Source organism: Arthrobotrys flagrans (assembly GCF_004000055.1).
Source record: "Arthrobotrys flagrans strain CBS H-5679 chromosome Unknown unitig_9, whole genome shotgun sequence".
In the NCBI taxonomy this organism is placed as follows: Eukaryota; Fungi; Ascomycota; class Orbiliomycetes; order Orbiliales; family Orbiliaceae; genus Arthrobotrys; species Arthrobotrys flagrans.
In genome coordinates, this window is record NW_027137551.1 from 3874265 (window position 1) to 3891257 (window position 16993).

General features: G+C 45.7%; 5 protein-coding genes across 5 annotated transcripts; 3 read left to right on the top strand and 2 right to left on the bottom strand.

Annotated features, from left to right (window-relative positions):
• Window positions 1–12: 12 nt before the first annotated feature.
• Window positions 13–998, bottom strand: DFL_006483 (uncharacterized protein; the record flags this gene model as incomplete). Its single annotated transcript, XM_067635919.1, has 3 exons — window positions 13–635; window positions 819–825; window positions 912–998. The coding sequence occupies 3 exons, from the start codon at window positions 996–998 to the stop codon at window positions 13–15; spliced, it is 717 nt and encodes a 238-aa protein (XP_067490301.1).
• A 1305-nt stretch (window positions 999–2303) lies between these two features.
• On the top strand, window positions 2304–3188 carry DFL_006484 (uncharacterized protein; the record flags this gene model as incomplete). Its single annotated transcript, XM_067635920.1, has 1 exon — window positions 2304–3188. The coding sequence occupies one exon, from the start codon at window positions 2304–2306 to the stop codon at window positions 3186–3188; it is 885 nt and encodes a 294-aa protein (XP_067490302.1).
• Window positions 3189–8762: 5574 nt separating this feature from the next.
• On the bottom strand, window positions 8763–9116 carry DFL_006485 (uncharacterized protein; the record flags this gene model as incomplete). The annotated part of the gene is made up of 1 exon (XM_067635921.1): window positions 8763–9116. One exon carries the CDS (start codon window positions 9114–9116, stop codon window positions 8763–8765), a length of 354 nt encoding a protein of 117 aa, XP_067490303.1.
• A 2549-nt stretch (window positions 9117–11665) lies between these two features.
• On the top strand, window positions 11666–13827 carry DFL_006486 (uncharacterized protein; the record flags this gene model as incomplete). Its single annotated transcript, XM_067635922.1, has 2 exons — window positions 11666–11795; window positions 11849–13827. 2 exons carry the CDS (start codon window positions 11666–11668, stop codon window positions 13825–13827), a joined length of 2109 nt encoding a protein of 702 aa, XP_067490304.1.
• Window positions 13828–15691: 1864 nt separating this feature from the next.
• On the top strand, window positions 15692–16569 carry DFL_006487 (uncharacterized protein; the record flags this gene model as incomplete). The annotated part of the gene is made up of 2 exons (XM_067635923.1): window positions 15692–15701; window positions 16007–16569. The coding sequence occupies 2 exons, from the start codon at window positions 15692–15694 to the stop codon at window positions 16567–16569; spliced, it is 573 nt and encodes a 190-aa protein (XP_067490305.1).
• Between the last annotated feature and the right edge of the window lie 424 nt (window positions 16570–16993).

Consider the following 16993-nt stretch of genomic DNA (forward strand, 5'->3'; position numbering starts at 1 on the left):
CAAAATTAAAAACTATTCAAAGTCCACAATGCTTCGATACAATTTTCTAACCGCATCGGTGAGATCAAGGATGAGGTCATCCGAGAGCTTTTGTCCCTCGGATTCCTCACCCTTGACGATCTCCACATGGTGGATGCCATCTCCCCCTTCCCCCTCCTCTTCCTCCGAGTGATTCTCAGTCTCCCACCCGGCCTCCACATCCACCTTATCTTCGGCATCATCGGAGGCCTCATCGGAGCCCTTCCAGAAATTCGGGAGCTTATGAGCTCCCGCCAAAAACCTCGCCACAGCCTCGTCGCCCGGTTGCTCCCCCTTGTTTACATCCCAATTTGGGGCGAAGCATTCTTCGAATTTGAGTTTATTCCCCCCTAGGGCCACAATATAACTGCTGTGATGGACCCTGGTACCCTCCAAGCTGGTGAGGGTGAGACCAACCCCTCCACCCGGGAGGGCGGATTGTACACCTTCGAGAATGTTGGCGAGTGGTCTGGCGTCGGAGAGAAGGGTTATGCCTTCGGGGTTGATGGGTTGGTTTTGGAGGTGGATTTGGCGGATCGAGGGGAGGTAGGTGGGACTCTTTGTGATGATGTATACGGGGCTGGCGGTTGTTAGGGCGCCCAGGTGGGTTGGGGTGTCTGTGTAACGTGAGGTTGGTTAGCGAGGATTGTGATCGCTGGATTTGGAAGTGAGTGGTAGGGATTGGCTGGCTTGGGAGTGTTGGATTTTGTTTGTGTTGATGATTTCTAGCATCAGTTTCCAAGGACTGATTATGCAAAGACACGGGACATGGTTTTTGGAGGGAGGGAAGAAGGACTTACCGGCGAACTTTAACTCCGTGAGGTCCGGCAGATTTGTGCGATGGCTTTGAAAACGTAGTCGTCAAGCTTGGTACATCCAATGAGATGAAGTACCCTCAAACTGCGACACTTCCGAATGACGGTGATCAACGGCTCATTCGAGATCTCAATCGGCTTTGGATCTGTCGTTATCGTCTCCATTTTCTTCCCTTTTCCAGTAGTAGTAGTACTACCATCAACACCCTTGAAAATAAAAACTTCCAAAGACTCCAACATCGAAGGACAAGAAAGAAGGTCTTGAATATGACTATCCGTAAGTGGAAATCCAGACCCGAATTGAAGATGCGTATATGCCGGAGTCAAACGGGATTTATTATAGGACTTTAGATTTTTGAAGGTTAAGATCTAGGCAGATGGGGTTGGTGGATGTTGGTATTTTTTGTAGGCTATGGATTCTGGGTTTAGTTCTGAGAGACTGATTGGGCCGTCCTCGAGATTGAGAGCTTCTAATTCAGCGGAATCGAGGAGTTCGAGACCGGAGAGGCCGACTCCAATGATTCGTGATAGTAGCTGCAGGAGTCGCCGCAGGCACATTGGCCTTTTGAGAAGTATTTGCAGGCACGGGGACGGTCTGAGTACCTCCCCGGACGGTTGAGGTCGTCGTTGGAGGCCATGGTGATGGTAATGGTGATGGTAATGGTGATTGAATGGGAGAGAGGCTGTGACGGTATCCGTGGTGATGGTGGTGAGATTCGGCGAAGGATGATGGTAACGTGATGGAAATTGATGGAGAAAGGCGTTGCTGAGAGAATGTAGATAAAATAAAATGAAACAAAACGAACAACACAGATGTTGAATGGGAATGAATGGAATGGACAGAAGTACGAGAATAGAATATTAGGGGAGCTCCTCGAAGCTCTCCGTGATGTCATGTAGAGTAAATAATGTTTCCAAAATGGTTTGTCGTTATGTGGATGGGGGTAGGAGGTGACATTTGTGTTGCTCTGTTTAACAGAGCCTTGAACCCCGTTGCTGAGAATGACACCCCGTTGCTGAGCACAGCTTTGGAAATTTTATTATTATAAAAGAGCATCCCTTCCCCTTCTTTCCTCTTTTCCCTCTTCTCTTCACTTCACTCAACATTCGTTAGCTCCAGCTCACATCTTCGTGGATAAAACCAATCGTCAAGCTCTCACAAGCATCACAAAAACTATCATTCAATCAATTATCGTCATCCTCACTTCTTGCTTCTTAATAGTCTCTTCTCCTACCAAGAACTGTCTACTAGCTTCAGATATCTTCCCGTGAACTTCCTGTTTCCTGAAATCCCTCTCAGAACTTGGAACTCTCACAACCACCAAAACATTTCGTCGAAACAGTCAAGCTAGCTACATCTAATACTCTACCACCTCCATCAAGAGGATCCATTTCGTCGCAAGACCTTCTTTTGATGCGCCATTGTACAAGTTTCCCTTCCTGATTTCGTCAAAATTCAATTCATCCACGATGTTGTCGCAATCATCACTTGCTGCTGCCGCCGCTTCTGATGCCGAATGCGAGAAAGCCGTTTTCGAAAACCCATTCTCCCCTATCTCGACATCTGTTGCTGAGGATATGCCCTTCTCGAAACGCGTCAAGCTTTCTGAAATTAAGCACAACATGGGTATCGAGAACATCCCGTCCAACGATGATAGCTCCGACTTAAGCTGCTCAACTCTTTCCGCTCCCGAAGAGTTCGATGCTGTTCCTGCTATTGTCAACGCAACTGAATACGTCAAAGAGCATTTGCAACCGTCTGTTCTTTGCCACGACACTGAGTTATCCCTCCAAAGCTCAGAGCCACTTCATCGTCTCTCTACCAATACTCTCGAAAGTCTTGCTCAAGATTTGAAATTCTCTTTTTGGAAGTTCGATTCTATCAAAACTAGTGGCTCTCTCCTCGTTTTTGGTAACGACGACAGTGCTCCCCTATCCGACGTTGCTGGACCTCTCGGATCTCGATCTCGAATTGAGGGTATAGTCACCACACCTCAAACCTTCAACCGCTCCCCCGTCAGCTGGAAAGTTGCTTCTGCTGAGAACGATTGTTTCGTCTTCCTTGAAACTGTCAGGGGTGTCCCTCCCGAAACATTCATGTGGACTGATGACCAACACGGGGCCCAGATCAATCCTACAAATTGGATCTCGTCGACGCCTAAGCGGAAAGGCGTTTATCACTATAGCTCTCAACTTCCCGTTGCTGACAGGTTTTTCCAGGTTCTTCCGAACTACGTGTGTGGCGATTCCAAGAAATCGGCTGCTTGCATGTTGGTTCAACGAAAAGGTTACAAACGCCCAGGACACTGTACAGACGCTGAGACTAAGGGTCAAAAGCGATCTCGTCCTATCTAGAGTCGATTCGCTGAAGCTTCCTCCCCGGAGAATGAGTTCCTTGCTCCTAATCACGAATTGCCTGCAGAGTTTGTTGTTGTTAATGGTCAACACACCGAAGATCGTCATGTTAACGAGGATAATAAGTCATGCGAGTATATCAAATCCGCCTCTGGTATGGCCTCTTGTATTGGGTTTTAGGGAAAATCTAACATTTACGTTGCCAATAATGATAAATCTCGCAATCCTTTTTCTTGTCAATCTTATGGTTCCGATGCAGCTTATGATGATGATGGTTCATCTATCGCTACAGAAAATACGGAAGATCTCGCAGAACGTGACGAAAGGTTCCCAGTTTTCGAACGCTCCACAAGAGTAGGAATTCGTGTTATCTATATAACTCGTGATCCAGATTCTCGTGAACGTATTGTCCTTGTTGACCGCGTTCAGGAAGAAGACGAACGTCACCATTACGTACGAGATCGGCTCGCCAACCCGAGAAATACTGGGATCGGGATTGGGGACCGAGACCGTGCATGGTTGGCACGGGCTCCCCTCACGGTATGCCATCCGGAAACATTTTGTGTTCCTGACACTATCCTTGGATCGCAACTTCTTGCTTAGCAATATAGCTACAGCGGAACTCAAGATATCATCGGTACATGGGTACATTGTGATAGGCCGGGGAATTAGCAGTTCAATCGTAGGTCACAATTCCGAGCTGAGATTTTTTTTGGAAAACTTTCGCATACCTAGCTCACTAAAATATCAAGGGCAAATCTAGGCGAATCTGCCTTTTTTTTGGTACTACTATTATCCCAAAGAACTCAATGTAGAGGCTATGTGGTGGTTGGGATGAAGCTTTTTATAAACTCGATGCAACTTATAGTATCGCAATTCACTAAATACATCTATAAACAACTACATATTAATAAATGATATTTGTGACATGTAAAATATCAGTTAAACAAAAATATGAAAACAAGAACTGTGCGTGTATTATGCGAACTAGTTGCGGCATGAAGTTTGTAGCTGGAGGACAGGTACAGCACGTGACTCGCCACATTTAAACCCAGTGGCTGCAGGTATAGTCTCGCACCCAAGCCAGTACCTGTCTTCTTTCTAGACTAGTGTCATACCTAGCAGTACAAGCTAAAGCCACAATACTGTTCTGAACTAAATACTATCAGGAAGAACTTCTTTTCAAAACAAAGCAACGCTGGGCGGGCAACTTACCATGAAAATTGAAATGGCATCCGCCAAATATGCCATGAATTACTGGCGGCGGTTGGGTTGAGTTTCTCATTCTTGCTTATACTCAGCTGAATCCTTCAACTTTGTGGAATTTCACCAGTCGCCCCAGCCTCGGATATAGAATTCCTTTTCCCAATTAAACCCGGGCCGCCAGATCCAGGTCCAGAGTCATTCCCAAGCCCGTAGGGGTTCTGCCTCCAATAGAAGTCATCGCCAGGTCCGAAATCTTCTAATTGTTCGTTAGGCCCATAAAGCATGTAAGGTTCCTCTGGTTTCCAACCCGCATTAAACCCAAGTAGACCCTCCTGGTTTTCTTCCAGGCTGAAGCGTGTCGGGTTTAACTCCCCTAAAGCTAAGACATCTGTATTCCAACTTTTGTTCCTATCATCCATTTTTATAGTTCCGGGTATCTTGCCGAAGGCCTCTCTAAGCTCACCAAGTTCATACGAGGTCTATACCCCGCCATTATATTGGCGCATCATCGCGGTACAATAGCATTCTAAATTTCCATACAAGTTAAAGCATATCAGCATGTAGCTTCCTCCTAAAATCAATAAATTTATCCTCCTTAAAGAACCTCTTGACATTTCGGAAGTTGTTTCTTCTATTCTTCCGTCTAAGAAGAAGAGGCTTGGTTTGGTGGTCGGTCGGAAAAGGAGATGGGACTACGCTATATATGTCGACCACAGAATTATGACGGTAACGGACAACAAAGTGCTTGACGTCTTGAGCCTAGCAACCCCTCACAGAGGACAAATATAAACGATCATCGATCTGCGGCTGACGCTCAATACCGACAGATAACTTGAACCTTAACTTACTGTAGGTCGTAACACATATGTCTGCAATTCTCTGGTCCTTGCACCTGCGGTTACCATTACGAATTATGGCGCCGGTTTCCTGACTGCATTTACATTGGGTACGGCAGCGTCCGTTTGGTGGCACCCGAATTTCACTTTTGAATGTACTTTCAATCCCTGCTGAGGTATTGGAACAGACGTAGAGTCCGTGATTATCTCGTTCCTGGCAGAATTTGTAGAAATTCGGGAGGATTAGGAAATTAGGGGGGGGGGGGGGGGACTGCCACCGCCCTAACTGGGTGGATAGAGGCTCTTAGGGCAATGAGCCCAAAAACCAGGTTGACCAAAAAAAAATACCTCCACGAAAGCCCGCTTTTGGCCAAGTACTGTGGTATTTCATGATGGCAACGCAGTTTTCGATATCTCTTTCATTGTCATTAGATGTAACAAGCTTCGTGTAGACTAAATTTAGAAAGAATATTTATTAGACGCTGTGAAATGATCAACCTGTAGACTTTTAAGTTTCTTACCGGCTCCTCGAAGTTAACCCTTCTCAGAAAATTTAAAATTTAAAATACAATGACCTAGCTTGTCTTTTGGAGCGAAGGCAACTAGGCAACTATAAAGAGATGGAGGGTACAAGGTATACATATAATAGTTGATTTTAAATCTCGAGGTCGGTGTCGGAACCGCAATCATAAGCTCCAGCTACCATTCTCCAATTTTTCGTAGAATGGCATAGTGTTAGAGATATAGAAATAGACACACCGTTGCAATGTTAGATCGCAACACAAGACCAATTTAAGACATGGTTTGATCAATCTGTATCTGCCTCAGCTCAGGAACCATTACAAAACTCACGATATCATTTCAATTGTAATTATCCGATAGCCAGTGTTCGATTCTAGTTACGCAGCCGTAATTTACTGAAAACCTACTCGTTGGTTTGATTGCATTTGATACATCGCGTAAGAAGCTCGAATTTAAAGATCTTCGAAAAGTGGATTGCCATACACTAGCAAAATTTCAGAGGTCTTCTGGTAGTTTTACCCCAACGGTCTAGAGGGCGTTTAGCATTGAACTTAGCAGAAAATGTCTATTCAGACTTATTACCAATGCGATATAGCTATAGGGGTAGTGGAATACATCCTAGACGGCCGAATCGAAGCCCAAACTTGGGACGCCCTGTGTTATGAACCAGTATCAAGTTTCGAATATATACCCTAATTCCACAGATCTTACAGTACACAGTTGGGATATGTTCCCCCAACCCAGACCATATAGTACTACCCCTATGATGATGCACGTACCCAAACTTCGAACTTCTCCCAAGGTATTTAAAGAACCCATCTGTTTTACCATACACAAGTAGTTGGCGCAGCTGTAGCATACTGCGTTGTCCAGACAGTTGTATCCGTAATAGCAACTGGATAGTTTGTGGCAGTGTAAACAATAGTTGTAAGTGCCGTTGTCGCCGCTGGAGTTGTAACCGTAAGTGTCGTCGTAGTGAGAATTACTTTGGTCTGTGTGAGTACGTGACCAACAGTGCTAGTCCAAGTAGTGTCGTAAAAAAGACTGTTGGTCCAGGTGGTGGTGAGAGTGCTTTGAATTGTGGACGTGCAAGTTTTGGTGAGGCACAAAGATTCTGGAGGAGTGCCAGGGAGGACAGTAGTTGATCTTGACGTGAACCAAACCACAGTTGTGGTAGGACCGGTGACGGTCGTAGTGATTGTGGTCGCTAGAGGCAGTATTAGAAATTGAAATGTCCAGATCGAACTCACAAATTTCAAGGGATCTCGAATCTACTTGCCTGGAATTGTAACCTCTGAGGGGGAGTAAATTGTCTTTCGAGTAGTAATAACTCGGATCTCGGTCAAGGACTGTGTAGACGTAATACTGCCCAATGACGAGATTCCATTGGTAACTGTAGTAGTTGACAAAGTAGTAGTTGTACTTTTAGTCGCGAGCCACCGGGTGACAGTTGTCTGAGTAGGTCCTGGGCACAATGGCGACGAGGTTGTTTTGGCCAGTGCGCTCGTGGCAAGCAGAGCCACTGAGATTATCTTCGATAGACCCAGCATATCGTCAGCGTATTTGCTATTTCGAGTTCAATTTTGAAAGGTGCTCTGGTTTTGATTCGGTGTGTTATAAAAATGAACTGAGGAAGGTTGGTAAACTATCTGTGCAGCAATATTATGTCTTAAATATCTGTCGTTAGCTATAAGCACACGAACGTTGATATAGTGTCGGGATCAGGATAAACGTCCCGAGCCTCCGAACCGAACGAGTCTTTTCACCCTGCCAACCCCGCAACAGCAGCTATTGGTAAGCTCTGACTATTGATAAAACTTCGGCATATAGGCGAGCGAGGCATGGACCAGCATTATATATCCTGGTATCTAAGCAGAAGATTATACGATTCCTACTAAACATATGCTGCAGTACTAGTTATATTTCCCTTTTACTCGGCCGAAATAAGACTGATAGGTCATTGATCAAAATTATTGCGTAAATTTATAACCCCGATCACCAGGGTGTATTTAGCCTAGCGATTCATTCGTGGAGATACTGCAGGGGGACCAGGTTTAACAGGGGCTTAGTTGAGCCGCTTCTTTGATCGGGTAAATCGGTACCTACATCCATCTGCAAGTCTACTAGTTACCTATACATAAGGTCCGCAGAAAGAAATATTTGCTTCTAACAAATATCTTGACCAATATTTACAAAGCAGCAAGCATTGATAAATATTTCTAGTTTTGGGGGGGCTTTGCAATTCGTAGTAGTTAGGGGTCGACCATGAGCTCCGATTTGATGAGGCTGTTCATCTTTAGCATTACGCCATATTTCCTCCAACGTAATTATCTGAATCTAGCTTCATTTTTAGATTGGTCATTAACGCCCATAAAAAAATCATTGGGACAATTTAGCTGTCAAAGTCTCAACTGGAGTCATAAAGTTGGTGCCGCATTTGAAACATACAGTATGACTAAATCTTCCATATATGCCCTGAAGTTGGTAAACGTTCTCATACGTTCGAATATGTTGATTTTTGACTTCTGCTGAAGCTATTATTTGTATACGATCTTCCCATTTCGCCAGTTAACTCCGTCGAGGCCGCGACTTGATGCGCCGGCTGCACCTTTTTTAAAAGGTTCATTTGTGAAAGTATTTCTCCTTCGCTGGAATTTAAAAGCTTGATTGCTTTGTAAATTTCGGTGAGCTCGGCCTTTCGCATGTTGAGGTCCGCGTCTATTTCGTTGGTTGGATTGGTACCATGTGGATTATCTTTGGGCCAAATATAGTCCACTATTCGATATTTCCGTTTGCTTGACGCCGTAATTGTGAATGACCTCTTCTTACGACGGATGTATTTGCGTCTGGGGGATGATTCATCTACAGAATCACTTCTCATGCTATTATTAATTGCTTCCGTTGCCGCACGTGCCGACTTACGGCTCATCCGTTTCGCCTTTTCTGTATCAGCGGACCAAAAATTCGGATTGTCCCGCAATGTTGGAGTCTGTGTTCGCATAATTTCCTCTCAGAGAAAACTTGCTTCAGGTCCATAGTTTACTACGCTACAAGCACCGCTGCCATCACAATGCTCTGGCGCGATTACGGTGAAACTGTAGCCCGCAAACTCTCCACAGACAGAAGAATAAACTAAACGGCTACCACCCAACCCATGGAAGAAAATTATAAGTTGGAATTTTGGTTTTGAACCATCGGGTAGATCGTCCGGAGCCGTTCCAGTCATATTCTTCACCTTCTCGCCACCTTTACGAGCCGAATGAGGCGGTGGCCAGTGGGTTGCCAATTCAGCGTTCCGATATACCGGGATTTTCGTAAACCACGTGGTTAATCCGAAGAACGTTACCGAGGTCGTGGTCAACATGTTGCTCGTGACCACGCGTGATGTTCGCCTGAAGGATCCTTCCACTTCCAGTTCCTAATGCGGCTGGATAATAGATATTGAAGAGAACAGTTTCAAGAGTGAATACGTGTCGGCCATTGCGTTTATTGGACCGAAGGAACGGGGGAGGATACGGGGAGTTCGAGTTCCATTATTCCTACGGTGTAGGGACCGGAGTATTGGGGGAGTTTGTGGAAGAGGATATCTCGAGTGACGAGATTTGGGATAACCGAATTTATTGAAGGTGCCGCGAGCATTGAGGGTTTTCCGGGTGTGCTCGCGACGGCCCTGTTTCATCCACGGGAATATTTTGCCTGGTATTTCTAATGTAAATGAAGAGACCTCCTACCCGAGATTATGCCAATAGATCGTTTTTGGATTTCAATTAATTGACATCGAGTTTGAGGTTGTTGGCCGTTTTGGCCTGGTGGACGCGTCGATAAATATCCGAATTGTGGCCATATGCGCTGACGCAGTCCTCCTAAATTGAGGGCGCAGTCGATCTAATCTCAACACGAAATTGCTAGATGCCGGTCACAACAAATAAGAGAAAGGAAAATAGGAAGTCCGGGACGAAATCATTTGAACAGTCGAAACGAGTGATAACACAAGTCTTCTAGTTCTCATGGATCCCACTACCTCCAGCAAGAACCCGAATCTCAATCAGTCAAGAAGAAAGGTTTATTGGCATGCATTTCTTCCATCGTAAACTTAGGTTTTTGCGCCTGCGGATAAAATCTACATAATGCCATCAATAGGCAGCCGTTCGAAGAAGCAATCGCCGAAGTAGCCAGCTGGTATCGTTTCTAGATAAGAGCTACGATTTGTTCGACATCGACTGTTGTAGTAAATTTGGCTTCCGAGTGGAATTCGAGGTAAGCTTAATACGCCTGAAACATTGGAATACTTTATCTCTGCCGGTGTTGCGGGTGGAGACTCCAAGTTCCATGGGCATCATCAAACCGCGCAGGAATAACTCAGCCGACCACGACTCCTCAAACAGGAGAGAGAATGGTAGCGCGTGCTTAATAAGCTCAGTTATTGCAATATAATTATATATTGGCCCGTTCTCCTTCACGTGAGAATAAATTTTGGAGATATCATCTTGCTTCTCGGGATGAAACAGCCGAACCCATCCTGACTAGGATTAACTGAGGCTCCCAGTCTCCCAGAATATATCGAATACGGGCCGTTCTGATCATCAAACGGGAATGTACAATCCGAACCAAATTTAAGGCTCCAGCAAGGCTCGCGAGAAGAATTTGATTAGAATTGGACTCAGTAGAGCAACTATACTCTTCAATTCGTACCAGCGGGGCCAGGGCTTAAAGGCTTCAACGACATCGCCGTCTTGTACGAATTGAATTAATAACCCAAGGGGCATCTACAAGGTATTGGAAAATCCTGCCGCTGCAGGGATAGTATCCACGAAAATATCGATGATACTAGATGCGTTTGCTGCGGCTAATGGTAGCTCGATGGATTAACTCATAACTTGTCGGAGCGATGTCACTTTGGATATGAATCCAGCTTATGACGGAGATATTTGCTCCCATTACTGCAACAGCGAAACATCACGCAGGTTTCTGGTCGATCGCCTTTACAAAACACTCTAACGGCGTTCCACCCAGAATATCTGATGTCCCATAGAATAATACATGGACCATGAAGTTATATATATCAAGAAATGGGCGACTTATGTCTGCCAAAACTTTAACAACGCAAATAGCTCTGTAAAATACACCTCGTGATATCTTTTAAGGTTCCACAGCCCAAGCGTCAATTCATTGCATCCAATTCTCGACTACTTCCCTTTACTATATTTCAGCATATTCTAAGATCTTTAGGATATAGCAAGACCCGGCACAAAACCTCGGTCCATTCTTTCGGTTCTCTTCACTTTTCTCTCTGGCGGAACCGTGAGGATTACTTTGTTGCTGGGTCCAATTTACGTAATTGTGGTGGCTTGCCACCTACGCCTATCTACACTCAAACAGGTAAAGCTGGAACCTTCACCAGATTCCTGATTGAACCGCACCGCACAGCTCCATCAAATCCCACCGTTAGTGCGAGCCCCATGGGCTCCTGATTCGTTCAGCCAGGAGAATCGAAACTCGCTACTAGTTCTCCCGGCGCACGTGCGTATCCTGCAGAACAACTCAACCGGGAGCTTCGAGACGAAAATGCAGGCGAAGGTCACAGCGACTATAGATCGTCATGACTAGCACCAAAGCCGGTCCATTTAGGTCCATTCGAATTCCTACTCGCATTCTAACCTTTCTAGTTCAGTATAAATCCACTTTTTCTTCACCATTATGGGATAATATAAAAGAAATTATGAAACTCTACTCTCATGGGCGGTCTTGGAACCACTATCGAAGTGCGTTGGCGTCTTACGCGGGTAGATAATATTTCAGCTATGGTTGAAATTTTGGAAGGCGGAATAGCAACAAAAGGAATGTATAAATAAGTTGACTCGGGCCGCAGATCTGAAAATTTGATTCCTCAGGCATCGATCGTCATCCACAACAATGGCTTCAAAGTCCCTCGCAATTTTGTCGGCAGCATACTGTCTTGGACAAGCAACACTTGTCCAAGCAGCGCCAGAAGTCTCTTCTCTTCAGTCGGCCCTTACAATTCTGAAGGATAATGATCTCTGGGGTAAGCGGACCCACTAAATTTATTTTTGTGTGTATATAGACTAATTCGAGAAGAACAACATACCACAAGGACTGCATCGGCAATTTTGGTAGAAGCTGCCAAAACTTTGGCGAATGGCCAAGCAGCTTGTGCTGCATTGTCCGAAACCCTTTGGGCCCCCGAAGTCCAAGGTCAGGCTTTCTCTGCTGGTCTGAACAATACCCTCTCCTACCAACACTACCTCGGGAAGTTCTCTAAAAAAGAGTTATTCTGGATTGCTCCCGTCACGGACAAGCCATGTCGAGCTATCAGTGGAACCGGAGAAATTAAGGCCCTCGACTGCAGTCGCCAATACAGGCTGCCCACACTGTGTACTCACTCGGCTCCAGTCAGTAATATCACCACAAGCAATCCAGCGCCTCAATATCAAATCACAGTGAATACTGGAATACATAAGATCACTGGATTTAGAGACTCCGCCGGCTTTCGATTTGATGGCGTTCGATACGCCCACCCTGCTCAGAGATTCCAACACTCAACGGTATTTGATAGCCCTGGTAGCTCTAATGCTCTAGCCTTCGGAGACATGTGCGTTCAGGGAGATGGTGGCAGCGAAGATTGTCTCTTCTTGAACATCGCCACCCCGTACCTTCCTCCTGCTTTCCCTGGTCACACCAAAGACCTTAAGCCAGTTATGTTCGTCATCCACGGAGGTGGGTATACGCATAATAGTGGTAATATGGTTAATTACGATGGTGTCAATCTTGCCAGCAGAGGAGATGTTGTCGTTGTCAAGCTCAACTACAGGCTTGGGGCTTTCGGCTTCCTTGCTACAGATACCCCAGGCTCCGGTATAACCGGAAATTACGGCATCGGGGACATGGTCACAGCTCTAAAGTGGGTCAGTGCCAACATTGCAGCATTCGGCGGAGACCCAAGAAGGGTTACTATTGGTGGAGAATCCGCTGGCGCTGCCTCAACCCTAGTCTTGATGGCCTCGAAGGCTGCAAAAGGCTTGTTCCACGCCGGAATTGTTGAAAGCTCGGTAGGAGGATATAGTACAGATTCGATCCTCAACTACGCTCCAACTCTTGCACAGTCCAATACTGCGTTCCAAGGCATACTTACCTCCACCGGATGCCAGTCTGCTGCTGACCCTATTAACTGTATCAAAACCATCCCGGCCGCTGATTTGTTAGCCGCGGATACGAATGACGTTTGGTCAATTGTGAAGGACGACATTCTTATCCGTAGTACTCGCGGCCTTCCTGTCGCTAGTAGAGAATACATTGCTAATGTACCTATCATCATGGGTGTCAACCGTGACGAATGGGCCGTCTTCACCTCCCCTGAGTTCTCTGGATATACTGGCGACCCGACATCTGCCTATGAATATCTTGAATTCTCGGGTGGCGAGCAATCAGTCTTTGGTAGGATCCGCGAAAGGAATATTACCGATTTCGCAAACCACCCCGCCTTCCCGCTCGATACAGGCGGAAACCCGGCTACTGCAGCCTTCAACCTCACCGTCCGGGTTCTCACTAACGGGTTTGCGAGATGCAAGACTTGGTCCCAAGCCTACCTTCTCGCAAAGAATCACAGACTTCCAAAGATCTTCCTCTACGAGGCCAACAGATCCTATCAACCAACACTATTTACCGTTCCGGAGTGCGAGCCTCCAGTTGGTGGATCTCCCGCCGATGAGTACTTCAAATGTCACTCGGGAATCGTTGATACCAACTTGGGGGCATTGATCTGGAGTGGTCTCATGCCAAGAGACGCCCTGGATATCCCATTTTCGCAACTCCTGGTAGATTACTGGAGCAGTTTCGCCTGGAATCATGAGCCGAACCCGAAGAATAAGTACTTAGAGGCTCGAGGGTACTGGAATACGTTGAGCCAAGTCAAGAAAACCGGAGAATGGAAAGCTTTGAAATGGAGAAATCCTACCATGAGATGGTTGCAATGGGACGGTTATCAAAGGGGTTTGAGTGAAGTTGAGCAGTGCAGCGCTATGGACCTTGGCCTCACCTATCTCGAAAACCAAAACTGAAAGAGCAATTTACGATTAATATAATCTCAAAATCTGTATGATAGTCCACGAATACAAAAATGGAGAGAGTCCCATAATTCTAATTAGTACAACCCACGATCATGACAATTCGAGACTAAACTGCAACAATTGGAGAGGGCATCGAAACGGGTTGCCCAACATGGTTCCTTACGATCTCAGGCCTCTACAAAAACGGCGGCCATTCTTTGATATAATGCAAGAGAAAGTTCAATGTTGTATCCGGATTCGTATTTGATCTAGAAGCTTTTCCGCGAGTACCGGATCCGGCGGCTGAGGTGTATCCTATTTGAGAACTCTATATCATCATATGTGTAGTCCTCCGAACCTTCCATTGAACTTCTCCCGAGATTTAGGTTTCCTCCCTCGACCCTTGAACGCAGTTCCAGGCCTCGATAGCAATGCGCGGGGGCTGTTAAGTTCGGAGTTTGGGACAATCTCGCAAGCTTCTCGTCCTACTTTTTACTCCTAGAAACAGAAACCACCACCATAGGTATAACCTTCGGTATCATCACCACCGCTACCACATTTTTCTAGAAGAAAACACTAGCCACAAAATCATCTTTCTAAGTTTGGTTCCTGGGAAGATGCTTATCATGCCTCATAATATAAATTTAAGCCTAAAAGTTTAGGATAAACTCGGTAACATTTTTATATTTTAGAAAACTTTTTTCTCAACCCGACAGGATCCTAGGACGGAAGTCCCAAGCGCTTTAAATTTATCGTCCTATCTACTGGTAACCATTCTCCCTTGTATAGTCAGGCTCCATATCCAATCTCGTTCGTGCGCATTTCTTCCTCGTAGTCACTACGTTTAAATTCTTTCTCTACCCCATACTCAACAGGGCGTCAACTAGCAGATCCTCGATTAGGCAGCCATCCACTTCTTGGGGCTCCTTTGATAGCCAATTCAAGTGAACAGCGTTTATGCACAGCACTCATACTATAACAGGAGAGATGGGAGATGTTGATATCACTTGGTCCGCGGGCCACCTCAATCTGAATACGGCCGGCTTCGTGGCCTCCGATGAATCTCGAAGTAAGTCCGCAGATCCCTTCACGCGAGCTCCGTAATTTCTACAGCTCCATCTTATCCGCTATGGATGGCATTCAATGTTGGCTGTAGGGAAGTTAATACGATGTAATGCCACAGAATCTAGAGAGCCGAGGGCCTAAGTAGTTGTCGATAACTACAATTTTCACGTCTTTAGCATTTATTACAGTAGCTTTACGGGTTTATACATGAGCTAGGATTACAAGATATATGGGATGGGATGATTGGTTCATCATGTTGGCCATGGTAGACTCAATCAGGACTTCCGGGTTCTAATTGAAGTTCGAGGATTACTGACATAGACACTTGCGAACTCCTTTAGGCCGCATCATTCGGACTGTATGGTCTCCAGATCGCCGCTATTAATGCTGGTTGGTATCATCATATCTGGGATGTGCCATATGAGAAGTTCGTGATAACGAAAAAGGCATGTAGCGGCGCCTTACTAGTCCTTCTTTTCTATCACGGGGATGAAATTAACAAAGTCCTCTAGATTGGATTATCAATCCAATCCTTATACCCTTGGATCCTCGGTTTTATGTAGATATCGATTCTGCTGTTCTACCTACGGCTTTCGGTCTCTCTTCCGTTTAGACTGGTCGTATATGTCACGCTTGGTTTCATGGCTCGATACACAGTTGCTTCGTCCTTGGCAGTTTTATTCCAGTGCTGGCCGTTCAGTACCAAGCTCGGGGATCCGACAGGCTCATGTGTGAATTTATTGCACTGAATTATACCATTGCAAGTCTGAATATAGCAACAGATGTCTTTGTGTACTTGTTAAGCTGGGTTATGGTTCGCCGTAAGTGCTTTGAGCGCATCGAAGTTTTCCTTTTTGCAAGTAGCATGCTAACAAATACTACAGATCCCAAGGTTTAGTTTGGGCAAAAAATAGTGGTCTTAGTCATATTTTCCATCGGAGCCCTTGTCTGTATTTTCTCGGATCTCCGTTTTTACTACCTTCGAGACCATTGGAATTTGTCAGACCCGACTTGGGTCACCTACAACGTTTCTGCAGTCGTCTCTCGAAGCAAATATCGCCATCATAACCTCCAGTGCTCCCGCTGTAAAACCGCTGATCATTAGGCTATTCCCGCATTCTTCAAGACAGTGCAGAGGGAACATACGGCAGATTCGGTCGCACCCCTGACAACGGAGATAACGGTGGTGCTGCAACTATCAGAGGCGACGCCGAAAAGTTTGAAAATAGAGTCGACACAACAGCCCTAATCCCACCATTCGAAAGCCATGCTACCACAATGGTCGGTAGTGACATCTGTAGCAACATCGGTCGCAGTAGAAGAGAACTTAGCGACGAAGACCTCGACTTCCCAGATGGATTCGACAGGAAATACGGTCCACCACCAAGTAACTGGGATGACCATGCACCTGCTGGCCCATCCACACCGGGAAGCTCTCATGCTGGCATGGGTTTCATCGATCACCCGCCGGTGCCAACGATTGGGCAAAGGACTAGTGATATGGGGTGGGTGAATAAGGAAATTAGTATGGCAAGCGATGGGATGGATCCTGAGAGTTTTAAGAAGGGGAATATGAATGCTAGGATGGATCTTGTGGATGCGTTACGTGGTGGGCCGGTGGGGATTATTCCGGAGTCTCGAGGAGGCAGGGTGAAGCTCCGTTTCCGCATTTCCAACGTCAATAGTTGATTGTTCGCAAAGGAGCCCCTGTTATAGTTTATTCGGCCCGAAGGATCTGGAGACCTAATTTTTTAGGCTTGCTTCGGTGCTGCACTTTCGTCTCCATGCATTCTATAAAATCCTTTACATACTTCCCCCATTTACAGCCTTGTTTACATACGTACATGGCATGCGCTGGCAGGTTTTCAGCGTAGCCAGGTTGCTCTTTCTTAAAACTTTTTTAAATTTTTTTTTTTCTCTTGGCGTTTAATTACGAGTTTGGTTTGATTTCAAAAAGCTTATACGATTGATTACTGTCTGGTCCGCGAATTAATGACTTAATATTATTACAAGAATGCCCTGCAATCTCGAACGATTAATAGGCATCCAGAGATATGCCTGAAAATCTATCAATGACATCTGTTGGTTCCTAGTCAGGCTCAATTCTAGATCC